The sequence below is a fragment of the Triticum aestivum genome, chromosome 3A, assembly GCF_018294505.1.
Source record: "Triticum aestivum cultivar Chinese Spring chromosome 3A, IWGSC CS RefSeq v2.1, whole genome shotgun sequence".
Classification (NCBI taxonomy): domain Eukaryota; kingdom Viridiplantae; phylum Streptophyta; class Magnoliopsida; order Poales; family Poaceae; genus Triticum; species Triticum aestivum.
The window spans coordinates 189,925,274-189,940,562 of NC_057800.1; the positions used below are offsets into that span (position 1 = coordinate 189,925,274).

The window sequence follows — 15,289 nt, forward strand, 5'->3', positions numbered from 1 at the left end:
ATAGAAGAACAACCAGTTATTTACATATGACGAGTGGTTATGTTTTGATATGAGAAAATTACAAAAATAAGCACGACGAACAATTTCTTTTTCTAGCACCTATGACCATGGAGTGACGACGGCCGATATACCCGAACCGGACCGGAGCACGATGCGCGTGTACCACCACGCCACTTGCCACTTCCTTACGTGTCGGCTCGGGTCAGTCATGGATGGCAATAATCTCTCACTCGCCACCCCGTCATTTTCAGAAATCCCTTTCCCGGGACACGCACCCGCTCGCCTCGCCTCGCCTCGTCCGTTCCTCCCAGATTCACAAACCCGCCACTTGCAACTCCTTTTCGCGGCAGCAAACAAGATCGCCGGCCGGCGCGGCGCAGCGGAGCAGCGATGGACGCCGGCGACCTCTCCATAGTGCACCACATCGGCCTCGTGCTGCTCGCGCTGTGGGCCGCCGCCTCCTTCGGCTTCTGCCACTCCGTCGTCTTCCTCATCGCCTTCCTCTACCTATACATGGCAAGTATGCTACCGCTGCTACTTCTCTCCGCCCCGCCGCCTCGTCCCTCCCGGGATACGGCTTCGTTCCTAGAACTTCATGCTCGCCTGCTGCATCCGGGTTTATACCGCACCGTCGCTTTGGCTCCCAGATTCCTGCTCTTTCCCCACTTATCGGGTGCCTTGGACTCGTCTCTGGTGACGTAGCTGGTGGTTACAGAGCTTTTTTTTTGACATCTGGTGGTTACAGAGCTTTATAAGGCACAAAGTGCATGATTCTGGCCGTGCTTGCGGGTTATAGCCGCTCCGTTTGACTTGGTTTTCTTTATTGGAATCCTATTTTGTCTGGCAATGATGTTTCTGATGCTTTGTGAAATTGAGTTTGCAGGATACTATAGCTGGGCATAGTACCGATGATTTCTCCATTTGTGTATTACTTGGAACAGGCGACAGACACACTCTTATGCGTTTTCTTGGGCATTTATAGGGGAGGCCGCGTTGACGTGCTGTAGCCCAGCTTCTGCAATATATGATGTTTTTTTAATAAATTGTAACCTGATGGTTCTATGCTTCCAGGGAAAATGTGAATTTGACTTTTAGTTTGTTGAATACTTTCTTTTAGATTTCTGGGGAAAAAGTTATTAAACATGTTACATGATACAGTGGAAATTTTGTTGCCTTAAATGAAATATGAGCATATAAATTCGTAATTCACGAAAGTTATGCCTTAGTTTGAAAAATATTACTTGTTCCAGCAAAATTTATCATCTATCCATGTTTTGTGGCTACAACAATTTGATATGGTGAGCCAGTGTCCCTGCTCCCTAGGATTTCTATGCAGCTCAGCAACGCACCAACTTTTAAGGATTGGTAAATCACAATATAATTTCATAAGCATTCAGCAGGATCAATGAATTTCCAATGGTTTCTCTGGACTAACCTCACTTTTATAATAATTAAAGCATGTAGTAATGTATTTGAGATAGACGCCGCCTTGTCACTTTCTTAAATATTTCCCTGGTATTGCCAATCAATGCCAATCAGTAGTTGCTTTGAGCTGTCCTTACTGCACTAAATTTCTTTCCTTATTTTACCCCCTGTTTCCATTTGAAATGTTTTTTCTTTTATATGACTTTTGTTACTAAGTTCTAGCTTCAGATGCACAAATTTTAACCTTCCAGATAATGGCTTAGATGTTTGCATGAATATGGCTAGATACCAGAAAATCTGAACTAAATACGTATAAATTTATCATGGCTGTTTGGTTCCAGAACTAAAATTTAAACTATGCTTGTTTTTATTGTAGGTAAATGCCCGCTGCGCAATGAGACTACGGAAGCGAATACAACATGCGGAAATGAAATCTGCCTACCAACAAAGAGTATGCACCTTTTCTGCAATCCAAAATCAATGTTTGTGTCAGTTATTACAAGGATGAACTTGGTTGACTAGGCTAGTGTACCCATTCTTGCTTTTAACTTTGTTGTGATCTGTGGTCACACTAAACTCATTTTGTTTTCTCTATCAGCTGCTTTCTGATGGAGAATCAGTACGTTGGTTAAATCATGCAGTGAAAAAGATGTGGCCTATCTGTATGGAGAAGATTGTTTCACAACTTTTACGGCCCATCATACCGTGGTTCTTGGATAAATTCAAACCTTGGACAGTTGTATGTTTTATATCTTCCTGCTATTTTATCTACTTCATTTCCACTAATGTCTTACATTCATGATGATGTTCTATTGCATGACTTTTAACTTAAAAATGCTAGTTCAACCTTGTTTTTTGAAGTCACCTTAAGTGAGTATGCCTCAATTCGTGTAGTTTTTGTGCAGAGTAAAGCAAGTGTCCAGGAGCTTTACATGGGTAGGGATTCACCAATATTTACCTCGATGAGAGTTCTGCCTGAGACATCAGATGATGATCATTTGGTGGGCATTACTTTCTTTTGATCTGATTCTTCCCTTTCCCTTCCGTGGGATGTACATTTGTAATGTTTCTGTATGCCATCCAATTGATTGACCCAGGTTTTGGAGCTAGGGATGAACTTCCTATCTGCTGAAGATATGAGTGTTGTGCTTGCCATGCAGCTGCATAAGAGTGTGGGACTTGGAATGACCGCAAACATGCATTTGACTAGGATGCATGTCGAAGGAAAGGCAAGTCTCCTAGTTAGCACCATCATTCTATCACTAATCAAGCGATTGGCAACTTGGTTCTCCGGATATTATATGGAGAAAATGTACAAGACAAGCAAATACACATGTATAGCAGAGTTCTTTTGCTCCTTAAAAATAACACATTTTTTTATTATACCTCTTGCTCAAAATTGGTTAAGGCTGCCTGTTTATCCTTACTCCAAATAGACACTACACATAGATTTACTTTGCTCAGTGGAGGAATGGAATGGCCATTTCTCACCATGGTGGAGGCTAGTTTGCTCAGTGGCTGCCCTGTAGAGTGAATGGAAACAAATATTATTCTTGCATCTGTAGGTAGATTGCTAGTACTGATATAATCCTAACGAAGCCAACGACAACTTTGGAACCAGCAGTGGCCTACATGTATCTTCTTAAAAAAAGGGAAAACAAGAAGAGATCCTCAACTGTTAAAAGTGTACTGATGTAGTTGTAAAAGATATGCAAAATCCTTCTGGAGTAAACAGAAGAGAAGAAAAGGTTTCAATCGGAATTGCAGTAAATTATCATTCATTAGAGACACCAATCAGTTTGTTCCCCTTGTCCTTTCCTTGTTCTCAGGACAAAAATATGTTCACTGCAGGTTTTACTTGGTGTGAAGTTTGTTCGGAGTTGGCCATTTCTTGGCCGCTTAAGACTATGCTTTGTGGAGCCTCCTTATTTTCAAATGACGGTAAAACCACTCGTTGGTCACGGACTTGATGTCACTGAGTTTCCTGGAATTTCAGGATGGCTGGTAACCGCCCACATGTCATACTTTTCCTTTTTCTAGAACTTTTGGTAACATTGTTGAATATGTTTCTTAGTGATCACTTGGTCTCCCGTATTTCTTTGTCCAGGATAAGTTGATGGATACTGCATTTGGGCAGACATTAGTTGAGGTTAGATCACTCTGCCCCATTCAGAAATACCGATCTTACTTTTAATTATGATATTTTAACTGTTGATGCATCTTTTCCTTTTCCAGCCCAATATGCTTGTCATCAACATGGAAAAGTTCTCATCTACTCCTTCTGGTAAGAAGTAACCTTCCGTTTCATGCTTGTGTTTCAGAAATTATCCTTTCTTCCTGCTGGTCTAAATATTACAGTTTCAGAAATATCACTTCACTAAATACTAGTAGTATCAAGCAGTTCAGATAGGGTGTAGAGTCAATAAAGGGCGAACCCAGTGCTGAAAGCTCCCACACAAGGTGGGGTCTGGGGATGGGAGTTTCTGCAAGGAGGTTGGTTCTAACCCAGGACCTCCAGACCACAAGTGGAGAGACTCTACCACTGCGCCAGGCCCGCCCTATGGTGTAGGGTCAATATGAACCAACATTTTTTCACTCGTTTTATTTAGTTGAGTGTGCTGGCACAAGTAAAACTAATGTGATTGTGCTTAAAGTTAAATAACATCTGTACTTTGTCCTAATTTTTGGAAGAATGATACTTCTCATTCTAATACTTTTTGTGATGATAAATCTTCTAACCCTTTTCTGCTGTGTTATCTACTTGCTTTCCATTAATATCTAATATTCTGCAGAAAATAACTGGTTCAACATTGAGGAGAGACCTCCTGTTGCATATGTGAAACTTGAGATTTTGGAAGGGCTTGACATGAAACCAGCTGATATAAACGGTGAGAATCACCTGCGGCTGTGGCTGCCTTTGTCGAAATGTTTGCATTACTCATCATTTGTTTCAAACATTTCATGTTCTATTTTATAGGGCTGTCGGACCCTTATGTCAGAGGTCGTATTGGTCCTTTTAAATTCCAAACTCAAATACAGAGGAAAACATTATCTCCTAAGTGGTTTGAGGAATTCAAGATACCCATCACGTCGTGGGAAGCATCAAATGAACTTGTTATGGAAGTTCGTGATAAGGACCACATGTTTGATGACTCGCTTGGGTATGTTCTTTTTTCTGAACTCATCTTGCTATATGAAACTCTAACCAGGAGATCCATAGGATAACATATGTATTGTCTTGTATTTGAGACATGGAGCAATTAGCAAATCTGTAAATGCCAATCTTTGGACACTTGATCCTTAATTTTCTGTAGAACTATATTTGCAATGAACATGTACATAACCTTTTCTTCTATCAATGCATCGATATGCAAAGCTTCTTGCGTTTTCTCGAAAAAAATATTTGCGATGAGCAGTGTTGTGATTCTGCTGTGGTCCCTAAAAGATGACTTCTGGCATTTGTTTTATCTCGGCTTGAAAATTGGCCCTTGTTTGCTGTTTCTTACTGAACAGATGTATTTGGTCCTTTACTGAAAGAAAAATAAATACATGATGAATTCCAATTTGTTTACAGAGAATGTACGGTAGACGTAAATGAACTGAGAGGTGGACAAAGACATGACAAATGGATATCGCTGAAGAATGTCAAGAAAGGAAGGATCCACCTGGCTATAACGATTGAAGATGTATCAGAGGTTGGTGATAACATTCTTAACTTTTAGGCTATAGTTTTTAAGACCTTTTTGGTGGTCATCTGACGATGGTAGCAAGGTAGCACCTCAATGAATGGTAACACTAGATTATTGTAGAATAACTCTATCCCAAATGTTTTTGAAGGAGACGGAGGCAACAACGAGTTTGGAAGAATCACCGGCGAAAACTGATGTGAAACTGCCACTGCCCACCTCTGCTGATAGCAAGTCGGATGCTGCTAAGCTGCTTGAAGAAAGGAAAGTCATAATGGATGAAGTTGAGCACATTGACTTTGATGGACAAGAACAACCTGGAGGTGTATATGTACATCGCCCTGGAACTGGTGTTCCCCAGACATGGGAATCCCGGAAAGGGCGGGCGCGCAATCCAGACACGGAGATCCTCCAAGAGGTTGACATATCAAAGGAAGCCCCTCCTGCTCCTACCCCAAAGAGTGGTCATGGCGGTATGTTCAATATGGGCTCATTTTTCCGGAGGAACTCGAAGAAGTCTCGCGATCTTGATCCTATCATCCCCACAAGTCCTGGTCCTCAGAGTGCACCAGAGCTTGATCCGAACCTCCCACGGACCCCGCGTCAAGGTTCGCCGGATCTTGATCCAAGGCTCCCCCGAACCCCACGTCCCAACCTGAAGGAGCTTGGCGAGAAGCGGACATCGATAAAGATTGTCGTCAGCGACGATGCAAGCAAAGGAGGAGACGCGGGAAGCTTGACAGAAGACATGGCGAAGGTGGTGGAGAAGAACGCAGGGGAGCCGGGTAGATCACTGACAAGCACACTGAGCAGGAAGATCTCCATGAAGAGACAGGACGACAAAACGTCGGATGTCCCGGGGCAGGCCGATGCTTATGGACGTGAGGTGGTGGTGAATGAAGGGCCTGTTACAATCGAGGGTAAGCCGATGGATGTCCATCCGGCAACGGAAGATGGCAATGTGCAGGATGTTGCCGTGGAAGCAGAAAATACTACTCGGACTTCATAAATCAATAGATGCAAGATCAGCAATTGGTAAAGATTTTCTCTGTGCTTGTTGTTCATATGGGTGAAGAATAAGGAATTTAGAGGTGGTTGTAGAATGTGACGACAGCAGTGTGCTGTGCGCCTCTGCACTCGTAGCTAGGTGAGTGAGCATGTTGTAAGATGGATTTCTTGGACAAATCAGGTGTAAAGATGTAAGATTACCAAACCATCTGTACGTATATATACCCAGACTCATGTATGTTAATGGAATTAGTGCTGTTTCCCATGTAAATTTCATGACAGTGAGATAAATTTGGTGATGATACTGTGTCTTTTACATGTTGTCAAAACACTAGTAAACAATACAACATGGGTGGCAGCATGATCTAAGGATTGGTCCTCCTCCGTTTTTAGGCGTTATATGGACTCTACATGTTTTGTTATAATTCGCCTTTTTATTTTTATTTTGTGTGAGAGGGTCCTATTTGGCTGTGTGCATCTTAGTTATGCAGAGCCCGGGTGTAATGCTTAAATCTTTTAAGTAATAAAGCGCCTCTTTTTGAAAAAGTAAACAATACAATTCAATATATTTTAAGTCAAGCTCTAATAAGTGGCAAAAAAAGTCAAGCTCTAACAGGAAAAAAATGTCAAGAGTGCAAATCCTGGCAAAGCCCAGTCCTCCTGACAAAGTCCGGCCTGTTAGACCCAATAAATCATGGGCATTTTTACCGGCCCGTCGACCCTCGCTGAGGCCTCCGCTGCTTCCGCTGCTCACTCCGCCCACCCGCCCACCAGTCGCCGACTGCCGTCTCCGGCGACCCGCCCACTCGCAGGAAGCTCGGAGCCTCGCCGCGGCGGAGGCCAGAAGGAAGGAGATGAGGGCCGTGGTGCAGCGCGTCCTCTCGGCCAGCGTCGAGGTGATCGCTTCCCCTTCAGTTCGCCACATCCGCTGTATCCTGCACGGAATCATTGGGAGAGATGGGCGCTGATTGGTCTTTGCGGGGGTCGCAGGTGGAAGGGCAAGTGGTGTCGGCGATCGGCCCGGGCCTCCTCGTCCTCGTCGGCGTTCATGAGGCTGACACCAGCTCCGACGCCGAGTATATGTAATGAACCCACCTCTGACCTCTCTCCCTCCTAATCCTCGGCACCCGCCCCCTCTCGCAGGGAGGTTTTCCACCGGAATCTGGGTGAATGATGTGTAATTGATCACTCCTTTTGGTGGATTGAGTGATTAAGACGACAATCGTTAGCGTATCAATAAATAGTGCTAGTAACTAGACGTGGTGCTGTATTCTGGTGCTTGAAGGATTCTGTTGTGACACTCTGTAATTTGGAAAGTTTTGCTTAACTTATGTGCAATTCATGCACCAATGACTCACTTGTCACCGTTAATTTTCTGACAACAGAAAATTTGTTTATACTGAAATGTCCAGTAAATATATCTCACTGTGATGGTGTCCGATTTATGCTAACACTCTATTTCCGTAGCTGTCGGAAGGTCCTGAATACGAGGCTGTTTACTAATGAGAAGACTGGAAAAGCATGGGATCAGAGCGTAAGCCTCAGAGTCATCTATAAGCAATTATGCATAGGAGAGCATTCAGCATGTTGATTACCTCCTGAACTTTATTTTACGTTTCACTTTCTTCAGGTTATGCAGCAGAACTTTGAAGTCCTGTTAGGTAATACAATGCAACTTGCCATCTCTACTTCCGATTCTGTAATGGCGTAACCTTTAACAATTGATGTTGTCAATTATTCTTTTTCTAAGATGTTATCCTATTCAGTGAGTCAATTTACCTTATATGGAATCCTGAAGGGTAACAAGCCAGATTTCCATGTGGCTATGCCACCTGCGAAAGCAAAACCTTTCTACGCTTCTTTGGTTGAGAAGTTTCAAAAGTCGTACAAAACTGATTCAGTTAAAGGTAATATGTTGATGCTTCTAATATTGCATAATACATTATTGAAGTTGGCCATCTTGGGTGCTTCATTATCAAATCGATCTTCTTTACATAAGTTCACCTGTATTCGTATTGAGGTTTTCTCATGGTAACCGATGTATGGATGCTTTCTCATATTTCTCATTGTTCCTGCACGGACTGTCCGATTGTTTCATTATAAAGCAAAAACTCAATTCTGCTTGTTCAGATTTGTACTCCCCTGATGCCTTGCCATGAGTATGTCAGTTTATGAATTATATGATTTTCACATAATACAGTATTGAGCTGCTATTTCTGTTTTTTGCTATCTGTTCCTGTACATTTGAAGGATCCCTGCTAGACGTCAATGTCGCATTGAACCTATTCCTAACAATTGTCCCTACTTCATCTCTTCTTGGCAGATGGCATTTTTGGAGCAATGATGAAGGTGCCCCCCAGTAACAGATGCTATAACTGACTTGTCTTACATTACATTTTCCAGAATGCATGTCAATTGGGAACTTTTGCAGGTTTCATTGGTAAATGATGGCCCTGTAACAATGCAAGTTGACTCACCCTCACTGCAGGGCTCTGGTCAGTCAAGGTGAGGTCTCCTATCTTAAACCTACTGTGATGTTTTGTTGCAATCTTGCTGGTTATAATGTCATGCTCATACGAATTGACTGATATATTTATCTTGGTTCCTCTTGATTAGCAATGGTGATGCTGGTTTGGTAAGAGAGGGTGAAGCAGCAGTACCCGATGAGACTCGTTAAATCCGTATGGCTGTTCCCGCAGTATCCCGCTTGGTTTTGGTGAACATCTGAGTTATATGGCTTCAGCGTAGAATTTTCAGTTTCTTTTTGAGGTTGTAGCACAAGGAATCCTAATATTTTGTTCCTATTAGAAATATCGAATATAACATGCATCACCATCCGCATGCTGATATTTGATACTACTTGAGAAAATACCGGACACATTTATTTGTGTCATTGTTGATTTGAATGAACCATGACCCTTGTCATGCACTCTGAGTTTGATCCAACCGGTCTGAGCGCTTTTCTATTGTGAGTCATCTCCAGTTTGTGGCAACATAGAATTTGTGTAATCATTAGTCTTCCCTCGGTCACACTTAGCGAGAAATCTTTATGAGTTCCACCAGGGCCTGTACTCACGAGTTTAGATGATCTTAGTGATTTCATCGAGTAGCAATACATCAAAGCAACGCTTCTCCTTCTGTCCCTCCAAGCTACTCTAACTGTTCCTGTGTTTTTAATCCCTATATTTGTGACTTGTGAGGCGTACTACTCCAGTTCATGTGCTTTTCCTGAATGGGTAATACTGAATGCAACTGAGGTTCTAGATTTGCAGCAGGATGACCAGCTGCTTAAATCAACAAGCATAGCTTGAAATAATCTCTAAAATGCATGTATCATCTTCTGGCTTCTAATTAAATGAATCACCAGTTATACAAAGCTGAGTTTTTACACTTTGAACTTTAGATATCCTGCTCAAGCAGAAGAGAAACACACACACAAAAAAAAAGATGAAGTAAACCTACTTTTTATTCCAAAACCAATACTTAGGGCTTGTTCCTACTTAGGACATGAATTTCATAGGAAACAGTTGAATTTCTGTAGTCAGCCTAGGGTTTGGGGCCTTCATCTTCTCTCACTGCCCACTGCTAGCTAGCTGTGCGCTGAGCGTCACACCTGCATTTACAAAACACGACGCGTAGAAGAAGCCCATATATATCCACCATGCAATGCAAACCTCCACCTCAACGGAAGAATTAATGAGAAGCGTCCTCAACTTACCTCGCGCTGCTCTTCTCCCTGGGCTCCGCCTGACCAGCTGCGCCGGTGCCGTTCGCTCCGCCGGACGCGGCGTGGTGGCGATCCCCCTGCGCGTACCCGGCCATCGTCGTCTGCGGCGCCGGAGCTGACACGTGAGGCCGCGCGGGCATCGCCCCGTTGCCATTGGCGGCACGGACGGCGCCGGCATTGCCGCTGTAGAAGCCGCCGGGCACGACCCCGGCGCTGGCGCCGTGCAGCACGCCGCCGGGGGGCCGGGCGCCGTTGTTGTAAGCCGAGACGAGCAGTATCTGCTGCTGCTGCTGCTGCTGCAACGTGGTGGCGCAGCACGCGCACTGGTTGGCCCGGCGCCTGAGCGCGGCGTTCTCGGCGCGCAGCACAGCGTTCTCGCGGCGGAGGCAGGAGACCTCGCGGTAGCACCCCTCGGAGGGGTCGCGCTCGCGCCACCGCGCCTCCCACGTCAGCGTCTCGGCGGCGCGCCGCCGCGCCGCCTCGGTGGCGTTGGCCTTGATGAGCTTGGTGAGGTTGGCCACCCCGAAGACGAGGTGCAGCGCGCGGAAGTCGTTCATCCTGTTGGCCGGGAAGTAGGCGGCCAGCTCGCAGTTGGGCTCGCACTTGCGCCGCTGGTGCTTGCACACCGCGCACGCCCCGCCGTTGCCGCCTCCTCCTCCGCCGTTGCCGTTCACGCCGCCGGTCATGTCGCCCGGCGCTGTCTACAGTGCAGAGAGGAGAGAGATGCGTGTGTACGATTGTACGCGTATATATGCGCTCCCAAAGATGGTAAGGTGGAAGTAGGGTTTACGGTTTTGTAGGTTGCTCACAGGAAGATTTCACCGAACAAATAGATAGGCCCATGGAAACTTCTACTGATACATCGTACACATATAATCAGTACACGTAGTAGTTTCATTTCTCAGACCAGGCAATTATGTCACGTGACGCGTGCATGGAGTAACTCATGCACCACGTGTCTTCAGTTTCTATGCAATACAAAAATGCACTTTTATTCAAGGAAACACTGCAAGATGAGACATGTGTGATCCACTAAACTAAGAAAATAAGAAAGCACTGATGTGTACATCTTGTACCTGAACAGCAATCCTTCCAGAATGCATCATCAGAAAAGAACATGACATCAGTTGTACATGTCTTCTTCAGAAAAATGGAGAGGCCATCTTCAATTGTACAGCACAACATTATGATTAATCGTTTACAAATACACAGCTCGCATATGTGTTCAATAACAAAAAATAGAATCAGGTGAAACAAACCGTTTCATTCTGACTTGCTATCAGTCTCTCACAATGGATCACCGACATACTACATGGTTGAGGAGAAATTTTGGATAATAATCTGTTGGGAGCCCACAGCACAATCGCACTTCTCACTTATGTGTTAGCGAGCCAAAAAAGGCCCAAAGTAAGAATACATTCATCTTTATATCTTGTTCGGTGGTCACTTACCCAGAAGTAACAGGGCTTTTTCCTCACACAATCACACTATTATTTCATCAGGATGTCTAATGGATCAACCACCATAAAATTTGATCCATTCACCCAAAGAATGGGCATGGCTACAGTATCAAAGAACTGCGACAGAAGAAACCAATTAGCTAATTTCGAGGTGCTTTGTGCATAAACTCCACAACACAACATTCCCCTTTCTCCTGACGAAAGTTGAATCGATAAATCAAGCAGGTGTTGCTTCCTTGCTGCTATCTGCTGCATTGACACCTTTGAAGTTCAATATTCCAGAAAGGCCCCGGCCTTTGGCGAGGCGCTCAAGTTCAGCCAGCTTCACCTTGAGATCTTCTAAATCTTTAGCTAGAATCTCTTCCTTTTGTCTCAGTTCCTGTTGATCAGTGAAAAACATTAAGCTAAATGGTCTGATCAAAGCTTATGTATACAATTATGTTGAGTGAAAAACATTATAAACTGGGAAGGAAAGCAATTGAACACATGTGTTCTGATCGAAACCTGTGTGCACAACTAACTTGCCACAAGGGATCAATTTAATAAACTAATGTACTGTCGATTACCCAAAATGTTACTACCTCCGTCTCAAAATATAAAACGTTTTTGTAGGCTAAACTACTAGCTTACAAAAACGTCTTATATTTTGAGACGGAGGTATTATTATTTCAATATACATACATTCTATTTGACTGTATCAGATTTAAAAGAATATACAAAACAAATAAAAATTACAAAAATCTCATTCTTAATCAGCATAATTCTGAATTTGCCCAGGTTTTGCGCAGCTTCAGCAATTTAATTTCCTATCCCCCCATATTTTAGCAAATACCAATTAAACAACTAGTTGCAAAATCTATAACATGTGATAGTTGCACTTATCTTATCAACCCCATCATGCTTCAACTTGTATATTCTACCCATTAAAAATATATTTGTCAACCATATAAAGGTAATATGATTTGCAAGATTAATTGTAGGCCCTAACCATTCTCTACAACTATGACCAATGCAGTTGGAAATGGAAACAAAAGCCTGTGGTCGTCGCCATTAGTACCTTAGTATGCTTATCGGGTTAATTCCTAGCCTCCCAGGTATTTACATGCCTCCACTTGTTTTCAGAAGAGAGGCACTCAAGATGGTGGCCAGATGGTTGAATAAGATCTTCTAGTAGCATATTAAATTATTATCCGCATGTCCATTCCATGTATCAATTTTGACCTGATAGTGATATATAGCATGTACGAACTATCACCTGATATAATAAATTATAGGAATGATCATATGATCAGTTCCTGGTAGTCACTAAATCAGGATGTTTGGATGAGGGGGGTTGCTTGAGATTTAGTTCAAAAATATCCCCATTAAAATCCTGTGTTCTTAAGACACTAGAGACACCCTAAATTCCTAATATCTCTGAATGTATCAAATTGTGCATTTAATAAACTTTCTTAACACAAAATGTGCAACGGAAAGAGCTTTATCTTAAGAATTTAAGTATAACTTCTTTTATTTCTATGGCTTGCCTCGTATAATCCTTTCCCCAGACCCCACCTGGTGTGGGAGCTACTAGCACTGAGTCTGTCCGATGGCTACACAATAGGGTCTTATAGATACCATTTTCTGGTGTGCAGTGTTTCTCAAGAACCGTTATAGGATTGAATAGCGAATGTGGCATGCATGGACATGTTAGCATAGTCCATTTACCTCATTCCAGAGAACTAAGCAAAGATCTCAAAGTAAGACAATATAGAGAAATAATATAATAGAGTGAAATAATATTACAGTGCAACCTCAAGTTCCTGTTTACGAGCTTCCTCCTTTCTAGCCTCTGACCTAGCACTTCTTTGCACCTCGAAAATTAAAGCGGCGACAGCAACCTACAATAAAAAACATACCATAAGGCTATTATTGTTTGGTCAAATTTCAATTGCTTGTATTACAGCAAGGTACATAAAGTTAATCAATGGTTGAGAAAATACCGAAAAGATGAAGCCTTCTCCAATGAGATCTGTAGCAGCTTGTACTGCCTTCTCCTCATCTAAAGGTCTGATAGCCACATTAGTAGCATGCCCGTAAATGCGTCTTTGTATCCTTGTAGTGATACGATGGTTTGTCTGCAATATTTGTTACAGGGATTGTCAGTTCACTTTGTTTTGACAACAAAAAGAGAAGAAATGGTCCTGCCCATCAGGCAACCACACAATAATAGATATGAGAACCTAGAGTATAATTAGCTCCAGATCATTTGTTCTAGTAACTAGGAATAGCTAGTTGTTCACAGCTACCAAAACACATAACCCCGAGGAAGAAAATCTGCCACTGAGGTTCACACTTAAATTTCTAATGATTCAAACAATACCTGACCTTAGAGCAACTCTAGCAGAATCGCCAAAAGGAGCTGATCGGCGAAATAACCGCTTCTATGACGAAAATACCAGACAAAACCACTCTATCAGAGTCGCCCTATGGATCTGGATTGGCAAAAAGATCATATCCTCCATATGTGGAGGGGGATGTTTTGGAGCGCGATCCAAACCTAACCGCCCGCGCGGGAAGTTTCACCTCTCTCGTCATCCGCCCGCGGCCTCATTCTCTTTTCTCTGTACAATCCCCCGGCCACTTACATCACCAGGAAATGAGCCATTTAATGGCCTGACACCACGTGTCCACCTGCCCCCACCCATTCCCGCCAGGCCCTGCAGCTATTAAGAGGCCGGCACCTCCTCTCCTTATTCACTCCCCTCTCCACATTCTCCCCTTCCTTCTCTGACTACTCCACTTCTTGTTCTCACCATGTCACATCACCCAAGAACAGACTGGGTCGAGCCCACAGCGCATGAGGCAAGGCAATGGTCAAGGAGGTCGACTGCATCAAGGAGGAGTAATGGGACTGTTGGTACACGCTGGAACATGCCGACTCCGAGGACGACTCGAGGTCGAGGATCCCCTCCTCCAGTCCGTCGTTAACGAGCCCCGCAACATGACTGCATCAAAGGCTGCTTGACGACCGGCCACGTCTGATTTCCCACCGCTCCCTCACTGCTACGGAGGCTTGGGATGCCCGCCATGCCGCCTAATTCCAAGACGCCGCCCGTCCCGGCATAGTCTTGGAGGATACCGTGTTACTTCACCAAGGTCAGACTGGGTCGAGCTCACGGCGGAAGAAGCAAGGCAGTTGGGCGAGAAGGTCACGCAGGAGACCGACGGCATCAAGGAGTAGTAGTGGGATCACTGGTACGCGCTGGAGGACGCCGACTCCAAGGACAATCCAAAGTAGAGGATCCCCTCCTCCAGTCTGTCCTCGACGAGTCCCGCAACACGGCAGCGTCAAAAGCCTCCTGACACCACGCTGATGCCTGGCCACGGCCGATTTCGCACGCTCCCTCACTGCTTGGGAGGCTTGGGATGCCCGCCACGCCGCCCGTGCCAGAGTAGTCTTCGAGGAGACCGTGGTAGGACGGGCATTGGTGGCAGAGAGGGAGCGCACCATCTTTGCCGACTACAATGTGGTGGCGGCAGCACGAGCAATGACCGTGGAGATGGAGCATGCCTTCTAGGATCATCCCTCCGCTGGCCAAGCCGCGCCCGACCATAACAATCGCACCTAGACGACATGGGATGCATGCGTTCTAGCCCGATTCTGCGCTACCATGCTACCAGGGATCGTGGCAATGTCTATGAGGCCGCTCTTGTCCCCTACAAGTCCCGCACCCACCGCACCTAGTCCTTGGCCCGTCATGCACTACTAATCTAGTCTATGTTTCTATGGAAATGCCACTTATTGACATTCCCCCCTAGGTATAGTTGCTACATATATGTAAAAAGCGATGAATCCCCCCCACCCCAACCCACCTGCTACTTATTTATATATGCAAATGTCGCTTTATCGGCATTTCCCGTAAGAAATTTGTATTTCAATGCCGTTCGAATTTAATAAATTTTTAGTGTTTGAATCCCTCCGATTAGAAGTATTATTGAGT

General features: G+C 44.3%; 3 protein-coding genes and 1 pseudogene across 4 annotated transcripts in view; 2 read left to right on the forward strand and 2 right to left on the reverse strand.

Annotated features, from left to right (window-relative positions):
* The first annotated feature begins 220 nt into the window (after positions 1 to 220).
* LOC123060928 (C2 domain-containing protein At1g53590) lies at positions 221 to 6,418 on the forward strand. The gene is made up of 12 exons (XM_044483792.1): positions 221 to 516; positions 1,802 to 1,876; positions 2,024 to 2,164; positions 2,331 to 2,426; positions 2,523 to 2,654; positions 3,277 to 3,429; positions 3,533 to 3,574; positions 3,661 to 3,709; positions 4,218 to 4,313; positions 4,403 to 4,586; positions 5,000 to 5,120; positions 5,263 to 6,418. The coding sequence occupies exons 1-12, from the start codon at positions 391 to 393 to the stop codon at positions 6,118 to 6,120; spliced, it is 2,073 nt and encodes a 690-aa protein (XP_044339727.1). The 5' UTR covers positions 221 to 390; the 3' UTR covers positions 6,121 to 6,418.
* A 395-nt stretch (positions 6,419 to 6,813) lies between these two features.
* On the forward strand, positions 6,814 to 9,095 carry LOC123060931 (D-aminoacyl-tRNA deacylase-like; annotated as a pseudogene).
* A 331-nt stretch (positions 9,096 to 9,426) lies between these two features.
* LOC123060929 (LOB domain-containing protein 7) lies at positions 9,427 to 10,574 on the reverse strand. Its single transcript, XM_044483793.1, has 2 exons — positions 9,838 to 10,574; positions 9,427 to 9,732 (listed from the first exon to the last, which is right to left on the reverse strand). The coding sequence occupies exons 1-2, from the start codon at positions 10,530 to 10,532 to the stop codon at positions 9,705 to 9,707; spliced, it is 723 nt and encodes a 240-aa protein (XP_044339728.1). The 5' UTR covers positions 10,533 to 10,574; the 3' UTR covers positions 9,427 to 9,704.
* A 606-nt stretch (positions 10,575 to 11,180) lies between these two features.
* Positions 11,181 to 15,289, reverse strand: part of LOC123060932 (OPA3-like protein) — a 5,485-nt gene continuing 1,376 nt past the window's right edge. Inside the window, exons 2-4 of one of the 2 annotated variants that reach the window (XM_044483794.1) lie at positions 13,289 to 13,423; positions 13,100 to 13,186; positions 11,181 to 11,685 (exon numbers count right to left, since the gene is read on the reverse strand). In XM_044483794.1, coding sequence (XP_044339729.1) covers positions 11,524 to 11,685; positions 13,100 to 13,186; positions 13,289 to 13,423 — 384 coding nt within the window. In that variant the 3' untranslated portion in view covers positions 11,181 to 11,523. Of the gene's footprint in view, positions 11,686 to 13,091; positions 13,187 to 13,288; positions 13,424 to 15,289 lie in introns of both variants that reach the window. The other variant, XM_044483795.1, reaches the window with a different exon arrangement.

Coding starts and splice junctions, on each gene's coding strand:
- LOC123060928 (XM_044483792.1), top strand. CDS start 391: ATGGACGCCGGCGACCTCTCCATAGTGCACCACATCGGCCTCGTGCTG. Junction 1,877..2,023: donor AATCTGCCTACCAACAAAGA/GTATGCACCTTT, acceptor TTTCTCTATCAG/CTGCTTTCTGATGGAGAATC. Junction 2,165..2,330: donor AATTCAAACCTTGGACAGTT/GTATGTTTTATA, acceptor GTTTTTGTGCAG/AGTAAAGCAAGTGTCCAGGA.
- LOC123060929 (XM_044483793.1), bottom strand. CDS start 10,532: ATGACCGGCGGCGTGAACGGCAACGGCGGAGGAGGAGGCGGCAACGGC. Junction 9,733..9,837: donor AGGGAGAAGAGCAGCGCGAG/GTAAGTTGAGGA, acceptor TTGTAAATGCAG/GTGTGACGCTCAGCGCACAG.